Raw genomic sequence first — 21,776 nt, 5'->3', positions numbered from 1 at the left:
GAGCCTCTACCACTCTAGAGCTGCATATAGATAGCCTACATCTGTAACTCACCTTGTAATCATGGATCGAACAGTGAAAAGGCCAGTCATAGGATATTATTACCTCAACAAATTTAAGGCATATTAGCCTCAATCTAGAAGTCAGTCCAGCCGTCCCTTATATAACACAGTAAGCGTATTTGACTACCAGCTTCAGGCAAAGAGTCAGTAATATGGTCACCACTAGGCTTTTGCAAGTGACAGATTCATGGCCTGAATCACTGGGTCTGACTCAATTTGCGCACAGGACATGCTCATCTCTACTAATTTCAGTAACTGATGCACAAAGACAGCAATAGTCTCAAAGACCCCGCTCACTACATCTTCCACAAGAAAATAATGAGCCTCTAACATGACTAACAAGAAATGGACCAGGTTTCATGCTGACTTCTTTACATGAATTGACCTTGTCTGACCTGAAAGATAAGCAATGTTAATGAGCTTGCAAACTGGAGAGTTTGCATTTTACCTTTCGTGTGGAGGAAATCTAGAGCACAGGCAATGTCTTTCACTACCCTGCTGGCTTCTCTCTCATTAAAGTGCTTTTGCTTTTGTATATGGGCCAGGATAGAGCCTGTGGAAAAAGAAGGCAAGCAGGTGCTTTTTAAAACAAAGGCATTCGGAAGAAAATGATTCTAGACTCCAGCATTCCACAGATGTTGTCATTTCAACACTGACCTAGCCAAAAGTATTTTTGTAGGTAAATTGGTTGCATTAATGAATAGTTTATGCAAGACATAGCCAGATACTTCCGAAAATAAACAGGAGCCACTACCAAGATCAGTAGAACTTACTCTCAAATAAGCGACTACAGTATTGCCAACTTAATGAACAAGATCTCATTTAACACCTTCAAGGGAAGAATGAAAGACAAGATAAATAAGGGTTTGCAGAAAACAGGGGATCCAAAGAAACACTAAAGCCCCAATTTATAAATTCAGGCAGGTGGTGCTGAAATACTGTCACAAACAAGTTACAAGGGATTCACCTTTACCTTTCAGACAGACTCTAGCATGAATGGAGCCATCCAAGAAGACTGGGGCAAGAACTACATCAACTGTGACTCTGCATGAACTCTGCAACTGTGACTCTGCATGCTCAGCTGAATGACCCAGTTCACATGAGACTATGTTGAGGAGCTCATGCCATTCACTTACTATGCTATTTCACTGCCTGCACTGGTCAAAAACATGTGATAGGGCAAAGAGTGATGTTTAAAGAGAAAAAGGGAAGAAAGTATAAGACAGAAAGAAAAGAGAAACAGAAAAAAGACAGAAGAGAAAATGTGGGGAAAGGCATTAAGAGGGAGGACTACAACAATGAGGAAGAAAAGCAAAGCACAAAGAAGAGCCCAGACAAGAATCCCCTGCTGACATTGTCACAACCAGTTCTATGTTATATATATGCATACAGAGGAAAGAAGGCAGTACCATGTACTTCTAACACAATGCTTCCTTTTCCTTTCTTCCTCACACTACAGAATATAGAAATCCATGTATATCTGGTTGTGATTATAATGGGGTGGGAGATGAGTAGAGATAATTTAATCTTCTATCTTGACATTTCCCTTGGCTAAGTTTAAATCATATATAATAATTATATTAAACAACAGAAGCAAGCAGGCATCTTGCAATTCCTTAATGTTTAACAAGTTATTCTAGCATAAGCTTTGTAGACTGCTTTAACACTGCTGTCCCTCTTGAATAAAACAGCAAGCTGTATTCAGGCACCATAAGAAATTTCTACAAATACTAATTATGCAAATAAGAAGTATCTGTCTAGGTTTTATTATCCCTATTATAGTTGAATGCTTTTTATATCCAAGTGGTAAAAAACAAACAAAAGAGCAGAACAGCTATCATGAAGATGAGTGTTCACAGACTGCAGCATTACCACTCTCATGCTTTCGGCCGTCAGCAGTTACTATCACACATTTTCAAGCTTTTCACTACAACTGAGAAGGCTAAAGTTTGCTGTTACTCCTAACACATACCACTCTAAAATTTCTATTTAACACTCTAACAAGACAGGATTTTAGAATTAAAGTAAAGGCAAATGGCAAATAATAGTCTCAGAAATGGCATTTAAGGCAGAGACAGGCTGTGGACAATACAGCTATATACTTACAAGATTTAGCATTGCTAAAAGAATACTTCATTATAATGCACTGTATGGTATAATGACTACTTCAGTTTGTCAATTACAGCAAGGAAACATGAGTATTTTTCATTTTTGACCCAACCTACCCACTCACCCTCCAATGGATATATGAAAATTCTTTGTATACTCTAATCTTCAGACACTATGACACTTTGATCCTGGATAATCCGTAGATGGCTAGATACATCAATATGTTTCATGTATCTTAAGATGCATTTTACATAGTGAAAGATGAATATCAAGGAAGACCTTGTATTGCATTTTCACCATGCTCATTTCTCTCAGAAGTTTAAAGATACCAAACTTTGTAAAACCAATTTATTATGATAACACACACACACACGATGTATATACAGTACCTCCAAGCAGCTTTTCAAAGACAAGGTAGTACCTTGCATCATCTTCAAAAAATTCTATTAATTCCAAAATGTTCCTTTAAAGAAAGGACAAACTGTGTTCAGTTTCCCCCCTACATATTCTGAGCAGAACATGTCCAAAGAACTCAACAGACATTTAATAATTGCTTGATACTTCAATAAAATTTAACGTCAAGAAGACTAGACACTAGTAAAATACCAATACAAACAAAACAGTTTAAATCTTTTATTTCCATCTTCTGCCAAGTAAGCACCAATGTTTTAGTTTCATAATATGCAATTGTATAGTATATATCTTGATTACAGATTGTGGCATCATTAATTGAATGAATTGCCACCTTAAAAACTCTGTAATGAATTTAAATCCACAAGAGCAGTTTTTCATGTGGGCAGGGGGGAAGATGGGCTGTTTCAAAATGGGTACTGCAGATGCAACCTATACAGTGCAATCCTAAGTAGAGTTACCCCAATGTAAACCCAATGAAATCAGTGGGCTTAGACTGGAGTAACTCTGCTTAGGATTTTACTGACAGTGTTTGGTATGGCTGTTTAAAGGTTGTTTTAAGTATGATTTGTTTTGATTTGGGTTAATATATGTAGATACATTAATTTGGTGGGGAGGACTTCAAGAGTTTTTATATTATAACGTTTATAGTATTCATATGGGGAATTCATTAAAACAGTCCCCCAACTTTCTAGCTGCCATAGAGTGGGACTACACGAGACGCAGGAGTCTGTGTCAGATCCTGCAAGGTTTTCTGGGAAGTGTAGTTTAAAAAAAAAAAAAAAAAAACAGCCGCTCAATGGGATTCTCAGCTGGGCAGATTCGCAACTGGAGGGTCTCTCTCCGCAGCTCAGGATGGGGAGGGGGATATAAAAGGAGGCAGGAAAAAAGCTGAGTTTTTTTGCATGTGAGAAAAAAATCCCAGTTCCTCCTATTGCTTTTCTCCCAGCAGCGAATTGCACCACTGACTTTCTCTCTTGTGTGGCTTTTTTCTTGCTGCCTCCTGTTACATCCCCCTCCTCCCGCCCCGCTGTGTCCGAGCTCCTGAAGGAAACCAAGCTGAGTGGATTTTTTAAAGAGAGAATCTCTCAAGTGGCTGTTATCTCAAATGTGGTAGTGGATGGGTATGAGTTGTTCAAGAAAAAACGGAAGGGTAGAAGAGGAGGTGGGGTGGCATTGTATGTGAGGAGAGGGCTTGATTGTCAGCAAGTTCTGGAGAATGTGGTTGACAGCCTGATGGAAAGTATATGGGTGGAAATAAGGAGAGGAAGGACAAAAGGTATCGTTACAGACCACCTGAACAGGCAGAGGAAATTGATGCTGCCCTCCTTGAACAGACTGGTAGAGTATCCAGATATCAGAACCTTATAATTATGAGTGACTTCAACTTCCCCAATGAGTGCTGGGAGACAAGCTCAGCAAAGCAACATGAATCACGCAACTTCCTGACCTGCCTGGCCAATAACTTCCTTTTTCAAATGGGGGAGGAAGCTATAAGAGGCTCGGCCATACTAGACTTAATATTAACCAACAGGGAAGAATTGGTTGATGGGGTGAAAGTGGTGGGGACCTTAGGGGGAAGTGACCATGTCCTCCTTGAATTCCAGTTGCTGTGCGGGGCCAAGAAAGTTCGTAGCCAGACTCATAGATTAGATTTTTGTAGGGCCAACTTCAATTAATTCAGAGGCTTGATGAGAGTCATTCCGTGGGGGAGTGAGCTGGAAGGGAAAGGAATGAGTGAAGGGTGGGCTCTTCTCAAACATGAGCTTTTGCAAGCTCAAGACCTCACTATTCCAGCAAGATGGAAACATGTTAAGGGCTCCAAGAAACCGATGTGGATGAACAGAGAGCTCCAGAATAAGCTAAGGGAGAAAGAAGAAATGTTCAGGAAATGAAGAGAAGGACAAACCTCTAAAGAGGAATATATAAGGGTTACTAGGTACTGCAGATGAGCCATCAGGGAAGCCAAAGCTCAGTATGAGCTGGGTCTGGACAGGGGGGCTCACCACAATAAGAAAAATTTCTACAGATATGTGAGAAGCAAACACAAGGTAAACGAGGCAATTGGACCGCTGTTGGGAGTAGGAGAAACTCTGATGGGGGGGCAAAGAAAAAGCAGACAGGCTTAATGACTTTTTTTCCTCTGTTTTCTCCCTGAAGAATTTGAGCCCATCTAGAGATGGCAGTAGACACAACAGGACACCTGGGTGGCTAGTTGACATTGACAGAGAGGTTGTGGAGAGGCACCTGGCTGAACTGGATGAATACAAATCCTCTGAGCCTGATGGTGTGCACCCAAGAGAGCTCAAAGAACTTTCTAGAGAACTTGCAGAGCCTCTGTCCATCATCTTCAAGGCCTCCTGGAGGACTGGGGATGTGCCACAAGATTGGAGAAGAGCAAATGTTATCCCAATCTTTAAGAAAGGGAAGAAGGATAGCGCGTGAAACTACAGGCTTCTGTTGCTGGGAAGATATTAGAGCAGATTTTAAAGGGATCAATCTGTAAGCATCTGAAGGACCGCTTAGTGATCCAGGGAAGTCAACATGGTTTTGTCCCCTACGTATCTTGTCAGACTAACCTGGTTTCCTTCTCTGATCAAGTGACGAGCTTACTGGATTGTGGGAAATCTGTCGACATGATTTACCTGGATTTCAGCAAAGCTTTTGATAAGGTTCCACATGACATTCTAATGGGTAAACTGGAAGACTGCGGACTGGACTATAGGACAGTTTAGTGGATAGGGAACTGGTTAGAGGACCGCACCCCAAGTGTGGTGGTCAATGGCGTTTCATCAGATTGGAGGGAGGGGTCCAGTCGGGTGCCGCAGGGCTTGGTTTTGGGCCCAGTATTTTTCAATATTTTTATTAATGATCTGGATTAAGAGGTAAACGGGCCACTTATTAAATTTGCTGATGATACCAAATTTGGAGGAGTGGCAAACACCCAAGAAGATAGAGTTAAAATTCAATAAAATTCAACAAGACTTGAGTACTCTGGAGAAGTGGATGGTTGTGAACAGGATACAATTCAACATAGAAAAGTGCACAGCATTACAGCTAGGCCACAAAAATGTGAAGCACAAATACTGGATGGGGGATACACTTCTGGGTAGTAGTGTATGCGAAAGAGATCTTGGGGTAAGAGTGGACTGTAAACTAAGTATGAGCTGTCAGTGTGATGCAGTGGCAAAAAAGACAGTCTTGGGTTGTATCAAAAAGGCCACTGCATCAAAATTGCAAGAGGTCATAGTCCCTCTTTCTCTACTGCCTTGGTCAGGCCGCATCTGGAGTACTGTGTGCAGTTCTGGAGGCCTCACTTCAAAAAGGATGTGAACAAAACAGAGAGGGTGCAGAAGAGAGCAACAAGAACGATCAGGGGTCTGGAGACTAAGCCCTACGAGGAAAGGCTGAGGGCCCTGGAAATGTTTAGTTTGGAGAAGAGGAGATTGAGGGGGGACATGATTGCTCTCTTTAAATATTTGAAAGGCTGTCATTCGGAGGAGGGCAAAGAGCTGTTCCAGTTGTCAGCAGAGGATAGGACTCGAAGCAATGAGCTTAAATTACATGCAGAAAGATACCGCTGGATATTAGGAAAAACTTTGTTATAGTCAGAGTAGTTCAAAGGTGGAATCAGCTGCCTAGGGAGGTGGTGAGCTCCCTTTTACTGGCAGTTTTCAAGAAGAGGCTGGATGAATATTTGTCAGGGATGCTTTAGGCTCATCCTGCATTGGGCAAGGGGTTGGACTAGAAGGTCTGTACGGCCCCTTCCAACTCTGTGATTCTGTGAACCCAGCACTGTAATCTAAATTAGTATAAAGGGCACGGATACAATTACAGAAGTGCTGATTGGACAGTTTTTCCAACCTATTAACATAAAGTAAACAGAGCTGCACTTACCGTAATGCTATTTATTGATGTCTTCTGCGCAGGCACACATGGGACTGCGCCTGCGAAGGCCTGCCAATCGGCAGGTTTTAAAGCTAAAGTCCATTAGGGAGCGCTTGCCTCCCCAGTGAACAAGCGCTGTTTTTCCATCCTACATTTTCTCCTGAGCCTACTAGTCCCTCAACAGGTAAGTATTGAAGAGCACAGCAGGGTAGGAGGGAGGATATGTGTGCCTGCACAGAAGATGTCGATGAATAGCAGTTACAGTAAGTGCAACTCTGTTTTCATTGTCTGTCTTCTGTGCAGTCCCACATGGGAGACAACCAAGCTTCTTACCTGGAGGTGGGTGTGATCTTTACTGAAATAGCAAATGGAGTATAGCTTGTCCCACAGCTGATTCTCGTCTATCACATCCAAGGCATAGTGCTTCACGAACGTGTCTGTTGATGACCATGTGGATGCACTGCACATCTCTCTTAAGGGGACTTCCTTCAGGAATGAAACAGAGGATGCCTGGGCCCTTGCTCAATGAGCCTTCACTTCTAGAGGACAAGGTAAGTGACCCATAACGTAGCAGTCTCTAATGGTTGATGTCACTCACCGTGCTATCAACTGAGCTGTAGCCCTATTCCCCTTTTTAGGCCCAGCATAACACACAAATAAATGTTTATCCTTTCTAAATGCTGCAGTATGACGCAAATAAAAAAGCAGAGCACTGCGAACATCCAAGGAGTGTAGGGCCTGCTCAGAGTCTGTAGATGGTGTAGGAGAATAAAGTCCTGGGTTAAATGGAATTGGTTCGCTACGTTAGGCTTAAATTTAAGGTCTGGTCTCAAAACCACCTTCCCTTGGTGAATTTTCATAAAGGGAGGGTTAGAGCGCAATGCTGCCAGCTCACCCATTCTTCTACTAGAGGTAATAGCCACTAAGAAGGCAACCTTCAGTGACAAGAATCTAAGATCACAACTAGCTAAAGGTTCGAACAGGGGTCACATCAGATCTACTAGTACTAGTTGTAGAGACCGCTGGGGAATTATTTCCTTAACAGGTGGGAACATATTTTCGAAGACCTTTAAGAAATGACTTGGCAATGCTATGGAAAAAACCTGATGCCAACACTGATGAATCACCTGTGAAACTGTAATGAATAAGGAAATGGCAGAAATCGGCAGATGAATTGTGTGCCCCTGAGGAAGCACAGTGTGAAGATACAGCATGCGAAACGGAAGCGGCCGACTGTCCGTAGGGCGAGGACGTCTAGGATCAGATGTCGGCTGGAGGACTCTATATCACCTGCTGTTTACCTTGCACTCTTTGCACTTTATTGACTATATGAAAAAGTGGTCAGTTATTGATCTTTTTCAATGAGATTGCCAGATGTGGTATGAATTTGTTTATTTATGAATTGTATATTTATGAATTATGTAATTTAGATGGGATTCATGCACTTCACACACTTTGAATTTAAATACTTCTAAGTAATTTGTAGTTGATTGTCTAACTTCATAGAGGGGACTCTATTTAACTTCAGTTGGATTCACATCCCCTGGATTTGGTCTTTTCTATTCTATTAATGCTGTGGAAAAAACGTGTCTTCCAATCAATTCTGGGGTGAAACGCTGAACTGGCAGCAAGCTACACTTTGAAGGATGAATTAGAGAGGCCATCATCCGTGAGAGAGAGTAAGAATTTCAATATGTCTGAAATTTGGCAGTTAAAGGGTTCTAACCCTTTTTGACCCACCCAGCAACTAAAGTGTTCCCATTTAAACGCACAGGACTTCCTAGTATTTTCCCACTTAGCATTGAGCACGTCCTCAGTCACTCTCTTAGAGAGGGTCCCTGTTGCATTACTTGCCATGCTGTTAGCTTCAGTCCAGGTAGATTCAAAATGCAGCAGCGTGTGTCATCACTGGGGTGCCAAGTCCTGCAAATATAACATCGGTATTGTGCCAGCTGCATTGGCTGCCAGTAGAGTACCGAATCAGATTCACGGTTTTGGTAATGACCTGTAAAGCACTATGTGGACTGGGAGCAAAATCTCAGTGCCTTCTGATTCCCCTCTTCCAAAGAGATCTATCTCGGGACGGCCCCAACTCTTGAACACCTATTTCAGGTAAGCATCTGTTAGGGACCATTTGTGGTTCTCTGCATTCAGCCTGCTCAATTCATCTGCTGTCACATTCATGGTGCCAGGTATATGCACAGCCTGTAGGGAGATACTTCTTTCTACTGCCCATTGCCAGATAATCATCACTTCTTTGCACAGGATTCTGGAGGTGGTGCCTCCCTGCTTGTTTAAATAAAACATAGCCGTGCAATTATCTGTCAACACTTGGACCTTCTTTTGACTGATGGTATCTGAAAAGGTAATAAGGGCATAATGGATCGTTCTTACTTCCAAAACATTAATATGTACTTGACTCTCGTGTTTTAGCCATTTTCCATAGGTGCTGAGTGTACCACAATTAGCTCACCATCCCACTGTAGAGGCATCGGTAGTGACAGCCATGTTTATTTGTGGTGAACCGAATTCTACACCCTTCAGTAAATTCCTATAATCTTTCCACCAGTTCAGGGATCTAATCACTGTTCTCAGGATTGAGTATATCTTATTCGGGTGTCGGGACTCAAAAACCACAATTGCAGTTTGCACATGTGTAGCCTAGCTAGAGGAGTGACCGATGTAGTGGCTGCCATCAATCCCAAAAGGGTTTGAATATTCAAAGCAGATTAAAACTTATAGTGGTTAAAATGTTCCACCATCCTCTTGATCCTGTCTGCCCTCTCTTGAGGTAAGAAGCATCTGTTCCTAGTGCTCTCCAAGACATCCCCAATAAACTGCACCTTTCTGAATGGCATAAGGGATGATTTCGTAAAGTTTACAATTAGTCCCAAATTATTACAGGTATTAACCACTAGCTCTACATGTCTCTGTGGGTGTTCAGAGGACGAGGTTGTCAAGAGTCAGTTGTCTAGATAGGAATAGATGGAACATCCCTGTTTCCTCAGGTAAGCTACTACAATGGCCATATATTTCGTAAAGACCCTCAGGACCATAGATAGGCCAAAGAGCAACACCTGGTACTGAAAAATGTTATTATTACAAATAAAATGTAAGAACCTTCTAAGAGATGGGTGAATAGCGATATGGAAATACGCATCTTTTAGGTCCAATACCACAAACCATGCATTGTGGGGTAACAGATGTAAAAGCATATTGAGAGTCACTATCTTAAACTTTTTGGTGTGTGTGCGTGCTTGTTCAATCCCCTGAGGTCTAAGATGGGCCTCACACCCCCATCTTTCTTATCTACCAAAAACATTTTGGAATAGAATCCCCACGGGGGGGCGGGTCTCATGGGGAACTCGTTGTATAGTCCCTTTCTCCACTAGTTCCACTATTTCTGCTTCTAACTTATCAGAAGGGAAGTAAGAGGAGAATCAGGGAGAGTCTGAAATGGGTAACAGGCAAACTCAATTTTATAACCAAATTTAACAATCTGTAAAACCCATTTGTCAGAGGTAACTTCCGAAGCCAACAAGAAATTGGCCAGTCTATTCCCAAACATGACCGGCTGTTCCATTTCAAGTAAGCAGGCAGGCGACAGATCCGTGTCGGCTCCAGAATGCAGCGGTGCGCCTTTTGACTGGGACTCCACTCTAATCACATGTGACACCTGTGCTGAGCCAGTTCTGGGTCAAGAGTTCCGAGTCAGTATCAAGGTTTTGATACTGACCTTTAAAGCCTTAGCAGACTGGGACCAACATACCTTGCAGGACCGCCTCTCACCTTATGTTCCCCAGAGAGCACTGCACTCAGCAGGAAAAAACCTACTGGTGGTCCCTGGCCTCAGGGAGGTTGGACTCGCCTCGACCAGGGCCCGGGCCTTCTCGGCCCAGGCCCCAACCTGCTGGAACTCTATCTGAAACAACCCAGGCCCAGCAGGATTTATTATCATTCCACTGGGCCTGTAAGATAGGCTTTTGGTGGTTGAGGCGAACAGGCCTCCTCTTTAGCTTCCCACTGGGGAGAGGGAGTCTCTCCCCTTCTTGGTTCCTGCCAGTGGTTTGTGGTCATCTGCCACCTGGGACTCAGGATGATAAGGTGCAGGTTGCGCTACAGTGCCACTTGAGAAGGTTGTTGTACTACTACCAGTCCTGGATGCTGTTTTATATTCTATATAAGGTTATTTTACCTGTAGATATTTATATATTGTATTGTTTTTATGCATGTTAGCCACTCTGAGCCTGCCTAGTGAGGAGAGCAGATTACAAATCTAATAAATGCAAATGAAGACTTAGGAATATCTGATGCCTTCATCACCCTCTCCCACAACAGAGCTTTGAGCTTCTTGGCTCTTTCCGTTCTGGCCTTGAGGGTAAAGTTCCGGCAGTGCTCACAACTTTGCACATTATGCCCTTCCCCCAGGCACTCGAGACAGATGGAGTAACCGTCCGTTTTAGTCACCTTCATGGCGCAAGTCACACACATCTTAAAAAGAGCTTTATCAGCCATAATAAAAACCAATCTCACACAATTCATTCTCCTTCCTCCTTGGCACGAGTGGAACAAGCAGAACCTTCCCGGTCAGCAGCAAAGAAGGAACTGGAGGGTGGGGAGTGCTGCCTACCAGTGCCGTTTCGGCAGGAAAAGTCATGCTTGTGCACTGGGGAGATGAGTGCCCCCTAGCAGACTTTATCTTTAAAACCTACCAATTGGCAGGCCTGCACGTACGCAGTCCCATGTGGGACTGCACAGAAGACAATGAAGAAAAATTAGTTTTCTGTCCGAAGCACATTTAATATATCTCGTTGATCTTGATTTTTGCATTAGGAATTCAAGAATTTTGATCTTAAAAAGACTCTTAAATAAATTGAGCAGGAAATAACATCTGCATTGAAGGAAAATATACATAACCAAACTTTAACAGAACCCACCAAAGAAATAAGAAAGCAGCTAATAAGGCCCCAAAGAAGGCTGACTGGAAGCCATGATTTTAAATCTCTGTCCTTCTGAGAGTCTCTCTAAATGCGCAGGTTTTTAAAGAGTTGGGTCCAAGTTCCCCAGACCCAACTCAGGCTCCTGCAGTCACACAGCTACTGTGGGGAATGACTTTTTAAAAAATAAAAAAGAGCCCAAATGGCCTCAGAACACCTCCTCCCTCAAGCTATTTTCCAAAATAGTGAGGGGGGTGTCTCTGGTTTTGCTACTGCATGTAGAGTATTCTGTGCATGTGGAGCAGTGAAAACAGGTGGAGAAACTCCCAGTGATATCTTGACACAGGGAAATGTTTGAAGGGGGGGGGGTCACAGGAGCCCTTCCTTCTTCTGCAATGGCATTCTGAGGCTGTTTGGGCTCTATTGTTTTTTAACAGCCTCTGTGCGATTGTGGGAAACCCAAGCTGAGTCTGAACCCAGACCCAGCTCTTTAAAAAATCTCCATGTCTAGAGAGATATTTAATTTAACAAAGATCATTTGCCATTGGACAACCATTTATCTTTAGTTCCTCACCAAAAAATGTTTCACTTTATAGATTCTGTGTGATGGAAAGATTAATAATTCTTACGATTAGAGACGGGCACGAAACAAAACACAGAACAAAATTCCGAACGGAACGGCTGGTTCGTTTGCAAAGAAATGCGTTCCGTGGCTCCACGTTTTTATAGAACAAACAGATTTACCTACTGTTCTGTTTCTGCTTTTCTGGGAAGCCAGACACTTTGGCACCATTCACTCCATCACCCAGGCAATGGTTGCAGTCTTTAGGCCCCAATCTGAGGCTTCCACGTTTGATTGGCAGCTGTCCTTGCCAAGTAGAGAGCTCCCATTTCTGGCCAATCCAGCCAGGAAAAAGGGTGGGGGAGGGTTAGGATCTCTAAGGCAACTGAGGAGATGGGCCTTCAGCAGCCATGATAACACCAATCTTTTCCTCCCAAACCATATTAGGCAGTTCTTTCTGCCTACCAGAGTGCTCCTGTGTTGTTCAATCTTGGCTTTTTCCATAAATAGGGGAAGCCATGTGACCTGGTTTCATTTTCTCCAGAGTGAGTTAGGGAGTAAAGAGCTTGCTGTCTATATTGCTAGGAGAAGAACTTGGGAGGGATCTTTGGCCTGCAGTGAACTTCTTGCTTCTTGGAAAGACTCTGAAAATCTTCTTTTCTTTTCTCTTTCTGCCTCTTCTTACTGGGGACTGGGGAAGTTTTTAGGAAAGGGTGCTTAATTTCCTTTCTTCCCCCACCCCATCCCAGTCTTAGCTTTGAGTAGAGCTGGGTTCTTGCTTTTCTAAGTGAGTTTTATTTGCTTTTTCTGTTTCTTCCCCTCTACTTTTTGGAACTCCAATCTTCTGGTTTGATTTCTGGGGGTTTGTGCCCCCCCTTCCCCAGGGAGCCCTTCTTTTATTTGCTTTTCTTTCTCTGCTTTTTGAAGGGTCTGTCTTCTGTTTTGGGTGGTTCCCCCCCACCAGGAGCCTCATTTTTCTGTAGGCTGGCTCCATGTGTGTGCACTTGTGTGGTATAGTGCAGTTTTCCTTTTTTCTCCACACTCCTCCAGTGCCCTCTGGTGTGCTGACTCACACCCGCACGGGGCTGTTTGCTCTGTGTGTGAACTTGTGTGGTGCAGTGAAGTCTGACCTCTTTTCTGCACACTCCTCTAATGCCCTTCACTTTTATTTGGAGCGCCTCACCAGCCAGTGCCACTGGGCTCATGCCTCTGGTGCGCTGACTCACATCTGCACAGGGTTGCTCAGCTGTCTCCGCGGCACACACCATCAGGCTCCCCACTTGCATGCTTCTCTAGTGCAGCTCGCTTTTGCTGTGTGCACAAACACCATCAGCGTACACACTGTTTTGTTTTATTTTGAGCCAGTGTCCAGCTGTGGGTAGTGTCTGGGTGAAGGTGGTTTTAGGGGCTGCCCGCTGACTCACAACTGCACGGGTAGCTTTACTGTCTACAGTCTTCCCACTTGCACGCTTCTCTAGTGCAGCTCGCTTTTGCTGTGCACACGCACACCGTCAGCACACACACTGTTTTATTTTATTTTGAGACCCTTTCCAGCTGTGGGCAGTATCTGGGTGGAGGTGGTTTTGGGGGCTGTCTTCTGACTCACAACTGCACGAGTAGCTTTACTGTCTGCAGGTGGGCAGGCACAGGGGGTGGAGGAGAGAGCCTGCTGAAAACTCCCTGCGAGTTTGGGCTCTCTGCACGTGAAGGGGGTTGTCTTGGGCTCAGACGAACCCGAAACCGGTTCAGGAACCAGTTGTGGTTCAGAAGTTCATGTTTCATGTTCCGTGAAAATGAACGAACCACGAACCAAGCGGTTTGGTTTTTTTCCATTCCATGCCCATCTCGACTTAATATGTTTAATGGTAATGTTAAATGCTACCATAATTACTTACTTGTTACCTTGACACTGATACAATGTTTCCACTTCTCGAAATACCCGACTCCGGCTATGCCCAGCACTTTTTTCAATTATCTGTTAAAAAAATAGAACATTGGTTTTCAAAGTGAAAAATTCATCTTGATATCTTCTGGCAGTGTTTCTCCTACATTTTTTTTATATTTTAAAGTAAATAATTTGGGTTTTGTTCTTTGAAAATATAAGATGTTTACTGGCATCAGACAGGCCTAAAATATTCAGACAACCGCAGCATGATTCAACAACTAGGCATGTACATTCTTTTCAATATACATAGCTTAACTTTCTCACTAGACTTCTTGCAGCTCAGATTTGATGGGTGATGGCCATACAGGGAGGCATAATTCTGTTTTGGTCTTTCCAAAGCAAAACACTCCCATTCTCAAGAAAAGTGTCCAAAGATTTAAAAATAGTAATAATAAAATGTTAATGTGCTGTGCTCTATTTTCTTATAAGGAATTCAAGAAGGCACACACCTACAAATCACAAGTTGTTACATTAAACATACTACTAAATGCAAAAATTAACAAATGCTTTTGGCAGCCATACAACATCCACTGCAACTCTTTACAAGATTTGTTCAAGACTTATGATGGAGTAAGTTAGATACAGTTTTGTTTCTAAGAATCTCTGCAGTGATTGAAGTCTTACAGAGACCTGAACTGTAACTGGATTTTTTTGCTGGCAGCATAAATAAAACCTCCAATCATCTTACTGATAAAGGAATATTATTAGGTGCAAAAGATGATTGAGAGCTGTAAGTACAAAGTTAGCATCTAAATTTAAAGCTAACTAAATCAATACTTTTAAAATGTACATTTTATATATATATATATATATATATAGACACACACACACACATATATATGTGTATATATACATTTTATATGTGTGTGTGTACACAAACACACACACACACGTATTTTATACCTTGAGTTTTCTTATATTTTTATTTATTTATTTCATTTATGCCCTGTCTTTCTCCCCAATGGGGAACCAAAGTGGTTTGCATCATTCTCCTCTCCTCCATTTTATCCTCACAACAACCCTGAGAGGTAGGTTAGACTGAGGGACTACAACTAGCCCAAGGAAACCCAATGAGCTTTCATGGCTGAACAGGGATTTGAACCTGGGTCTCCCTGATCCTAGTATGGCACTAAACACTATACCACACTGGCTGTCAATGAATTTAATTTTGTAATCCAGCATGCAAAAGAATACATTCAACAGCTGCAGTGATTATCAATAAGCAGCTATAACAATCCAAAGTACCACTTGCAGATTGCTATGCATGGCTATAGATATAAAAGTTAAGCATTTGCACGAGAAGCTTTTTGAACAATTTAGGCACTAAGTGTAAGATGAAAAGGTACAGGCACCTAAGGCTGGAAAATGAGTTTATTTTTATTTAGTTCACTTCTCTTGCTCAGATTATAGTTCACTTCTCTTGCTCAGATTCAAGGAAGATTACAAATTAAAACCATGTGACAGAATACAGAACCAACAGAGCAGCATATAAGAATGGAGAACAGTGAAGTGAATTTCTATATACCAAATGGATTACAAAATTAAAGGAAAAAAACTAACCCAATACATATAAAAGCAAAAAGAGTCCAGTAGCACCTTTAAGACTAACCAATTTTATTGTAGCATAAGCTTTCGAGAATCACGTTCTCTTCGTCAGATGCATCCTGTAATTGTATTCCCTGCTACAGCTGTCTGTAGCTGTCTACAGACAGCCCCCCAACCTTAAACAACTTCTCACTTACAATCATGAATCGGCTAGCAGAGTCACCAGCACAGGTACCAGGCCCTGCAACAGACCCAGATGTTAGCTCTGCCCCTATATCTACCCAGGGAATACAATTACAGGACCCAATGGCATCAAATACACTGTCTCTGGCTCTTACAGCTGCTCATCCTCCAATCTGATATATGCCCTCATGTGCCAACAATGTCCTTCTGCTCTGTACATTGGACAAACCAGCCAACCTTTACGCAAAACAATAAATGGACACAAATCTGACATTAGAAATGGCAACGTCCAGAAACCAGTGGGAGAACACTTCAATCTACCAGGACATTCCATCAAAGACTTAAAGGTCACTGTAGTTCAACAGAAACCTTTCAAAAACAAAATCCAACAGGAAGCTGCTGAATTGGAATTCATATGCAAATATGACTCTGTCAAGCTGGGACTGAATAGGGACTATAAATGGTTATCTCATTATCACAGGTAACTGATTTCCTTTACAGAGGCGGGGTCAGGGGGAGTCCAGTGGCACCTGGCGTGGGCTTTCGAGGGTTGCGGTTCTCTTTGTCAGATGCATCTGGTGGGGAGGACTGTGGTTATCGAGGGCTTGTTCTGCAGTGCTGCTGAACTCTTTGATTTTGCTACTACAGACTAACACGGCAAACTCCTTTGAATCTTTACACAAGCAAACTGATCCCCACACCAAAAGGAGCTGTCTGCATCTCCATAACAAAGGAGTTGTTTACATCCCCCCTCTCCCCCTTCCCCCCACTCCTCTATATTTGGCCAGTTTCCTTCTGCCCTCCATGCATCTGACGAAGAGAACGTGATTCTCGAAAGCTTATGCTACAATAAAATTGGTTAGTCTTAAAGGTGCTACTGGACTCTTTTGTCAGACTGTGGCTAAATAAGGCACTCACTACAGGGTTCCCTTTAGAAGCAAACACAAGTCCATTGTTTGGAAAAGGAAACTTTACTGCAGAAAAGGTCCATTATAGTCCACTGTCCTGAATAGGAGAATCAGGATGGTACATGATCATTGTTACCAATGAAGAGCAAGCATAAGATACAGAGTAACAATACCCATCTGGATCAGCCTCCCCCCACAGTTCTCAAAACAACATCTTTCAGTCCTGGGAAGCTGCTCTCCTTCAAGGCCAATGCTTGGAGGAACGGTGGTAGACAAAACAGTCTCCTCCGGTGGGAATGCTGCATGGGAACTGGTGCACCTGGGAAGAGAACACTCAAACACTAGAAGCATTAGAAAATGGAGTCAGTACAGTTTAGATATACACTGGACCTGACATTCTGCCCCCCTTAAAACAGATCCCCCCCTGGCTTATATGGGTAGCGAGTATGAAAAGCTTTGGTTAGTCTAGGAGCATGAACATGTGCAGAGTGCACCCATTCATCGTAACCAGAATCAAAGTCCTTCCATCTAATGAGGTAAAAAAGCTGATTTCGTTTGAGTTTAGAGTCCAAGATTTGCTGTACCTCATAGTGTATTTGGTCGTCAATTAAAGTTGGAATGGGTGGAGCTTTGACGTGCCATTTGTTGTCGGTGGGAGCTTTCTTTAGAAGACTGACATGGAACGTGTCATGCACATGGCGCAGGTTCTTGGGCAAAGTTACAGCAACAGTCACTTTATTTATTATCTTGCGCACAGGAAAAGGTCCCAGAAATTTCAGAGCGAGTTTGCGGCTGGTCTGAGCAAGTTTTAGATTTTTTGTGGAAATATACACATGATCACCGGGTTGTAATTCCCATTCGGCCGCACGATGGCGGTCTGCGTATTTTTTGTAATCCAGTTTAGCTTTGTCAAGGTGCTTCTTAATAAGAGTCCATTGCTGCGCCGCCTCCCCCCACCACGAAGATACATCTGGCAATTTAGAGGAATGGAGAGGGGGGGCATCCAACGGGAAGGGATTGAAGTGAGTTCCGTAGACAATTTTGAAGGGGGCCTCCCCCGTTGAAGCGTGTACACTGTTGTTATATGAGAACTCGGCCAGAGGGAGAAGGTCCACCCAATTATCTTGTTGAAAATTAATGTAGCAACGAAGAAACTGTTCTAATATTTGGTTTGTTTTTTCGGATTGCCCGTCGGTTTGTGGGTGGTGGCTTGAACTGAGGCCTTGTTCAATATTCAACATTTTCAAAAGCTCCCGCCAGAAGTTGGCAACGAACTGTCCGCCGCGATCCGAAATCACCTTGGACGGAAAAGAATGTAATTTTACGATGTGTTTTAGAAACAAATCTGCTAGTTTTCGAGCGGAGGGTATAGCAGTACAGGGGATAAAATGAGCTTGTTTGGAGAACAGATCTACCACCACTAAAATGCAATTATGTCCTTTTGAGATAGGTAGATCAGTGATAAAGTCCATAGATATTATTTCCCAGGGTCTGTTTGGCGTTTCCAATGGTTGCAGGAGACCCGGAGGCTTCCCTTTTCTGGTTTTGGCGCTGAGGCAAATAGGACAGGAACTAACGTATTGGGAAATGTCTTTGCGCATGCCCGGCCACCAGAATTGTCTTTGGATGAGGTGCAAAGTTTTCAGATACCCATAATGTCCAGCAGTGGGAGCATCATGACAGCGCTGCAAAACTTCCAGTCGGAGGCTGTCTGGGACATAAAATTTGCTCCCGGCTAACCAATCCCCTTGTGGGGATTGGGTCAGTTTACTTCGCGGAGCCCTATCCCCCTCCTTCTCTACCTCAGTTTTGAGTTTCGATTTCCACTCTTGGTTGGCCGGGAGGGGCTGCTTGGCATGGCTGCGAGTAGTCACCACGCCCCCAAGTTGCGTAGGCGAGAAGACAGTGTCGACAGTCTCCTCCCGTTTGCTCTTATGTTGGGGCATGCGTGATAGGGCGTCTGCCAAAAAGTTAGTTTTGCCCGGGAGATAATTTAGAGTGAAGTTGAATTTGGAAAAGAATTCCGCCCATCGCAATTGCTTGGCATTCAGTCTGCGTGGGCTTCGGAGGGCCTCCAGATTTTTATGATCCGTCCAGACCTCGAAAGGGTATCGCGCCCCCTCCAGCCAATGTCTCCAGTTAGTAAGGGCCGCTTTTACTGCAAAGGCCTCCTTCTCCCACACATTCCAATTTCTTTCCGCCTCCGAAAATTTTCTAGACAAGAAAGCACACGGCCGCAGCCTACCATCCTCCCCCTTCTGCAGTAAAACCCCCCCTATCGCCGCATCGCTGGCGTCAACCTGTACTATGAAAGGGGAGTGTTCGTTGGGGTGGGAGAGGATGGGTTCTGTTACAAATTGCTTTTTTAGACAATCGAAGGCCGTTTGGCAATCGGGGGTCCATTGCAGTTTGGTAGAGGGTTTTTTAGCTTGGTCCCCTTTATCTTTGGTTTTCAGCAAGTCTGTTAAAGGGAGCGTGATTTGGGCGAAATTTGCTATGAAGTCTCTATAGAAGTTGGCAAACCCCAGGAAGGATTGTAGTTCTTTACGGGTGGTGGGTTTTTGCCAATCCTGGATCGCCTGTATTTTGGCTGGATCCATTTTCAGACCTTCTTGGGAGATACAGTAGCCGAGGTAAGTGAGTTCGGTTTTATGGAATTCACATTTGGACAGTTTGATGGGCAGTTTATTCTTCATCAGGGTGGCTAAAACTTTTTGTACCGTTTGAATATGTTCTTCCTCGGTGTTCGAGTAAATTAACACATCATCAAGGTACACTACCACCCCTTTGTACAGAAATTCGTGTAGAACCTCGTTTATCATGGACATGAATACGGACGGGGCTCCCGTCAAACCAAAAGGCATAACTAAGTATTCATATTGTCCGAGGGGCGTATTGAAAGCGGTTTTCCACTCATCCCCTGCCTTGATACGAACGTGGAAGTAAGCATCTTTTAGATCTAATTTCGTAAAGATCTTACCTTGGGCCACGACGTTGAGAAGGTCTCGGATGAGCGGTATAGGATAGGCGTTGTTGGTGGACACTGCATTCAAGCCTCGGAAATCTGTGCACAGTCGAAGTCCCCCATCCTTTTTTTTCACGAAGAGGACTGGGGCGGCGTGGGGGCTAGCGGCTGGGCGGATGAACCCTCGTTGGAGGTTGGTGTCGATGAATTTCCGGAGCTCTTCGCGTTCATGGAGACTCATGGGATAAAGTCGTCCTTTGGGCAGTGAGGCTCCGGGTAAAATTTCTACCGCACAGTCCGTTCGTCGGTGCGGGGGTAGAGTATCTGCTTCCTCTTCAGAGAAAGCATTTAGAAAAGGCCAGTACGGTTCGGGTATTTGGTTGACTTCTTCTTGGGTGAGGAGGGCCTTTTCTTTATGAGTTGGATCTTCGCCCCAGTTTTGATTCCAACGGTGATTTTTGCAGTTGGTATGACTGAAGGTAATACATCCTTGTGCCCAGTCTATGTAGGGATTGTGATCACATAGCCATTTGCTGCCTAGAATTAACGGGTACTTGGCAGTCGAGCTGATGACAAAGGACCTCTTTTCCCAATGTTGTCCCATGCCTGTGATCACTGGGATGGTTTCAGTTGTTACAGGATTCATGTTGGTACCATCCATTTGCTCAAAGATTACTGGATTTTGTAGATCCCGAGTTGGTAGGACTAGTCCATTGACTAGAGCAGGGGCAATGATGTCTCTTGAGCAGCCCGAGTCAATAAGAGCTTGCACCCGAATATGCATCTTCCTCTCTGGGTTGATTAGAGTCACTGGCATGAATAAGATGGACCCAGGCGGCCGGTTCCGTGCAGGGACGGGCTTAGGGCGGATCTGTCGCTTGGGTCCTTTCACGACAGATCCATTTCGTTTCCCGACTGGGGACTTTCTGGATTAGCTTCTGCGGTTGGGGAAGCGGGATCATATTCCATGACTTCTTCCGCTTCCAGCCCTCTCTCCGAGGCTGGCCTTTGGGAAGCGCCGCGGCCTCTATTTGCTCGTGGTGCTGGAGTCGGGCGTTGGAGCGTAGGAAATGGAGCAAGGGTTGGACGCCGTAATTGGAGCGGAGGTCTTTGCACAGGCCGGTAAGGGCATTGCGCTGCAAAGTGGCCAGCCTGTCCGCAATGCAAACACAGCCCTTGTTGCCATCTAGCATCTCTCGCTCCACGGGTGGCGTAGCTAGCTCCCCGTGTTCCCCTCTGTAAGGTCAATGCTCTTCTTTGTCCCGTTTGTTGTTGTTGTTCAACCAAACGGACTTCCAAAATGCGATTTTCTACTTCGCAAACAAGTTGGATCCACCCTAACAACGTGGGGGGATTGTCTTGCATGAGGGCTCTGTCCAAAAGTCTCGGGTTAAGGCCTTGTTTGAACAGGATAATCTTGGTGGACTCCTCACACCTAGGGCACTTGGCTGCTAATTGCCGGAATTTTGTGACATAGTCTCTTGCTGACATGCTGCCTTGTTTGATGGCTTGCAATTCTGTTCGGGCCCGGGTTTCTTCTAAGGGGTCTTCATATTGCGCTCGGATGGCATCCACTAACCCCTGAAGAGTATCGAGTTCTGGGGCCCCGACATTGTATAGTCCTACATACCAGTCTGCTGCTTTGCCCTGTAAACGAGATCCAAGATGTTCGATTTGACTGGCCTCACTGCCGAAGAGGTGCCCCCACCGGTTGAAAAACTGTACCACTTGGACTAAGAAAAATCCCAATTTAGATGGATCCCCATCGAAGGTGGCTTCCAGCTTCACCCAGCCCATCGGGAGTTCCTGTCTCGGAGCAGGCGCTGGGTAAAAGTCCATCGGCAGTCTTAGTTGCGCCTGAGGCACAGGAGGAGGTAACTGGAGTCTCGGTCGGGGCAACGGTGCCGGCTGTACGGGTGGCGGTTGAACCGGCAGTGCCGGCTGGGGTTGGGCTGGTTGTGCGGGCGGAGGTTGCCGTGGTTGCTGTGTCGGGGTTGGTCTTGGTTGGGCCGGAGGCTGTAGTGGCAGGCGAGCTGGAGGCGGCAGTCTCGGTCTGGCCGGTAACACGGGAGGCGTTGGTGGCAGTTGTCGAGGTGGAGGAGGTTGGAGTGTTTGAGTGGAGATCGGCCGCTGAGGAGGGGGTTGAAGGTGTCGTAATGGTGCAGGCCGTCCCGGTTGGTTCGGGGGTGGTAAAACGGGCTGGTCCTGGGACTGCTGCAACAGTATGAGCTGCGGTCGAGGTGAGAGGGGCCGCAGCGGCGAG

The 21,776-nt window shown here is 44.5% G+C and overlaps 1 protein-coding gene across 3 annotated transcripts in view; it reads right to left on the bottom strand.

Moving 5' to 3' along the window:
- The window catches only part of MKNK1 (MAPK interacting serine/threonine kinase 1), a 55,471-nt gene that overhangs the window by 13,994 nt on the left and 19,701 nt on the right, over positions 1–21,776 (bottom strand). For all 3 annotated transcript variants that reach the window (XM_054981105.1, XM_054981104.1, XM_054981103.1), the window contains exons 4-6: positions 13,863–13,942; positions 2,559–2,632; positions 509–613 (exon numbers count right to left, since the gene is read on the bottom strand). In XM_054981105.1, the coding sequence (XP_054837080.1) occupies positions 509–613; positions 2,559–2,632; positions 13,863–13,942 (259 nt within the window). The remainder of the gene's footprint in view (positions 1–508; positions 614–2,558; positions 2,633–13,862; positions 13,943–21,776) is intronic.

Source organism: Eublepharis macularius, chromosome 5 (genome assembly GCF_028583425.1).
Source record: "Eublepharis macularius isolate TG4126 chromosome 5, MPM_Emac_v1.0, whole genome shotgun sequence".
NCBI lineage: Eukaryota > Metazoa > Chordata > Lepidosauria > Squamata > Eublepharidae > Eublepharis > Eublepharis macularius.
The sequence above is the reverse complement of the archived record's forward strand: the minus strand, read 5'-3'. Positions and strand labels throughout refer to the sequence as shown.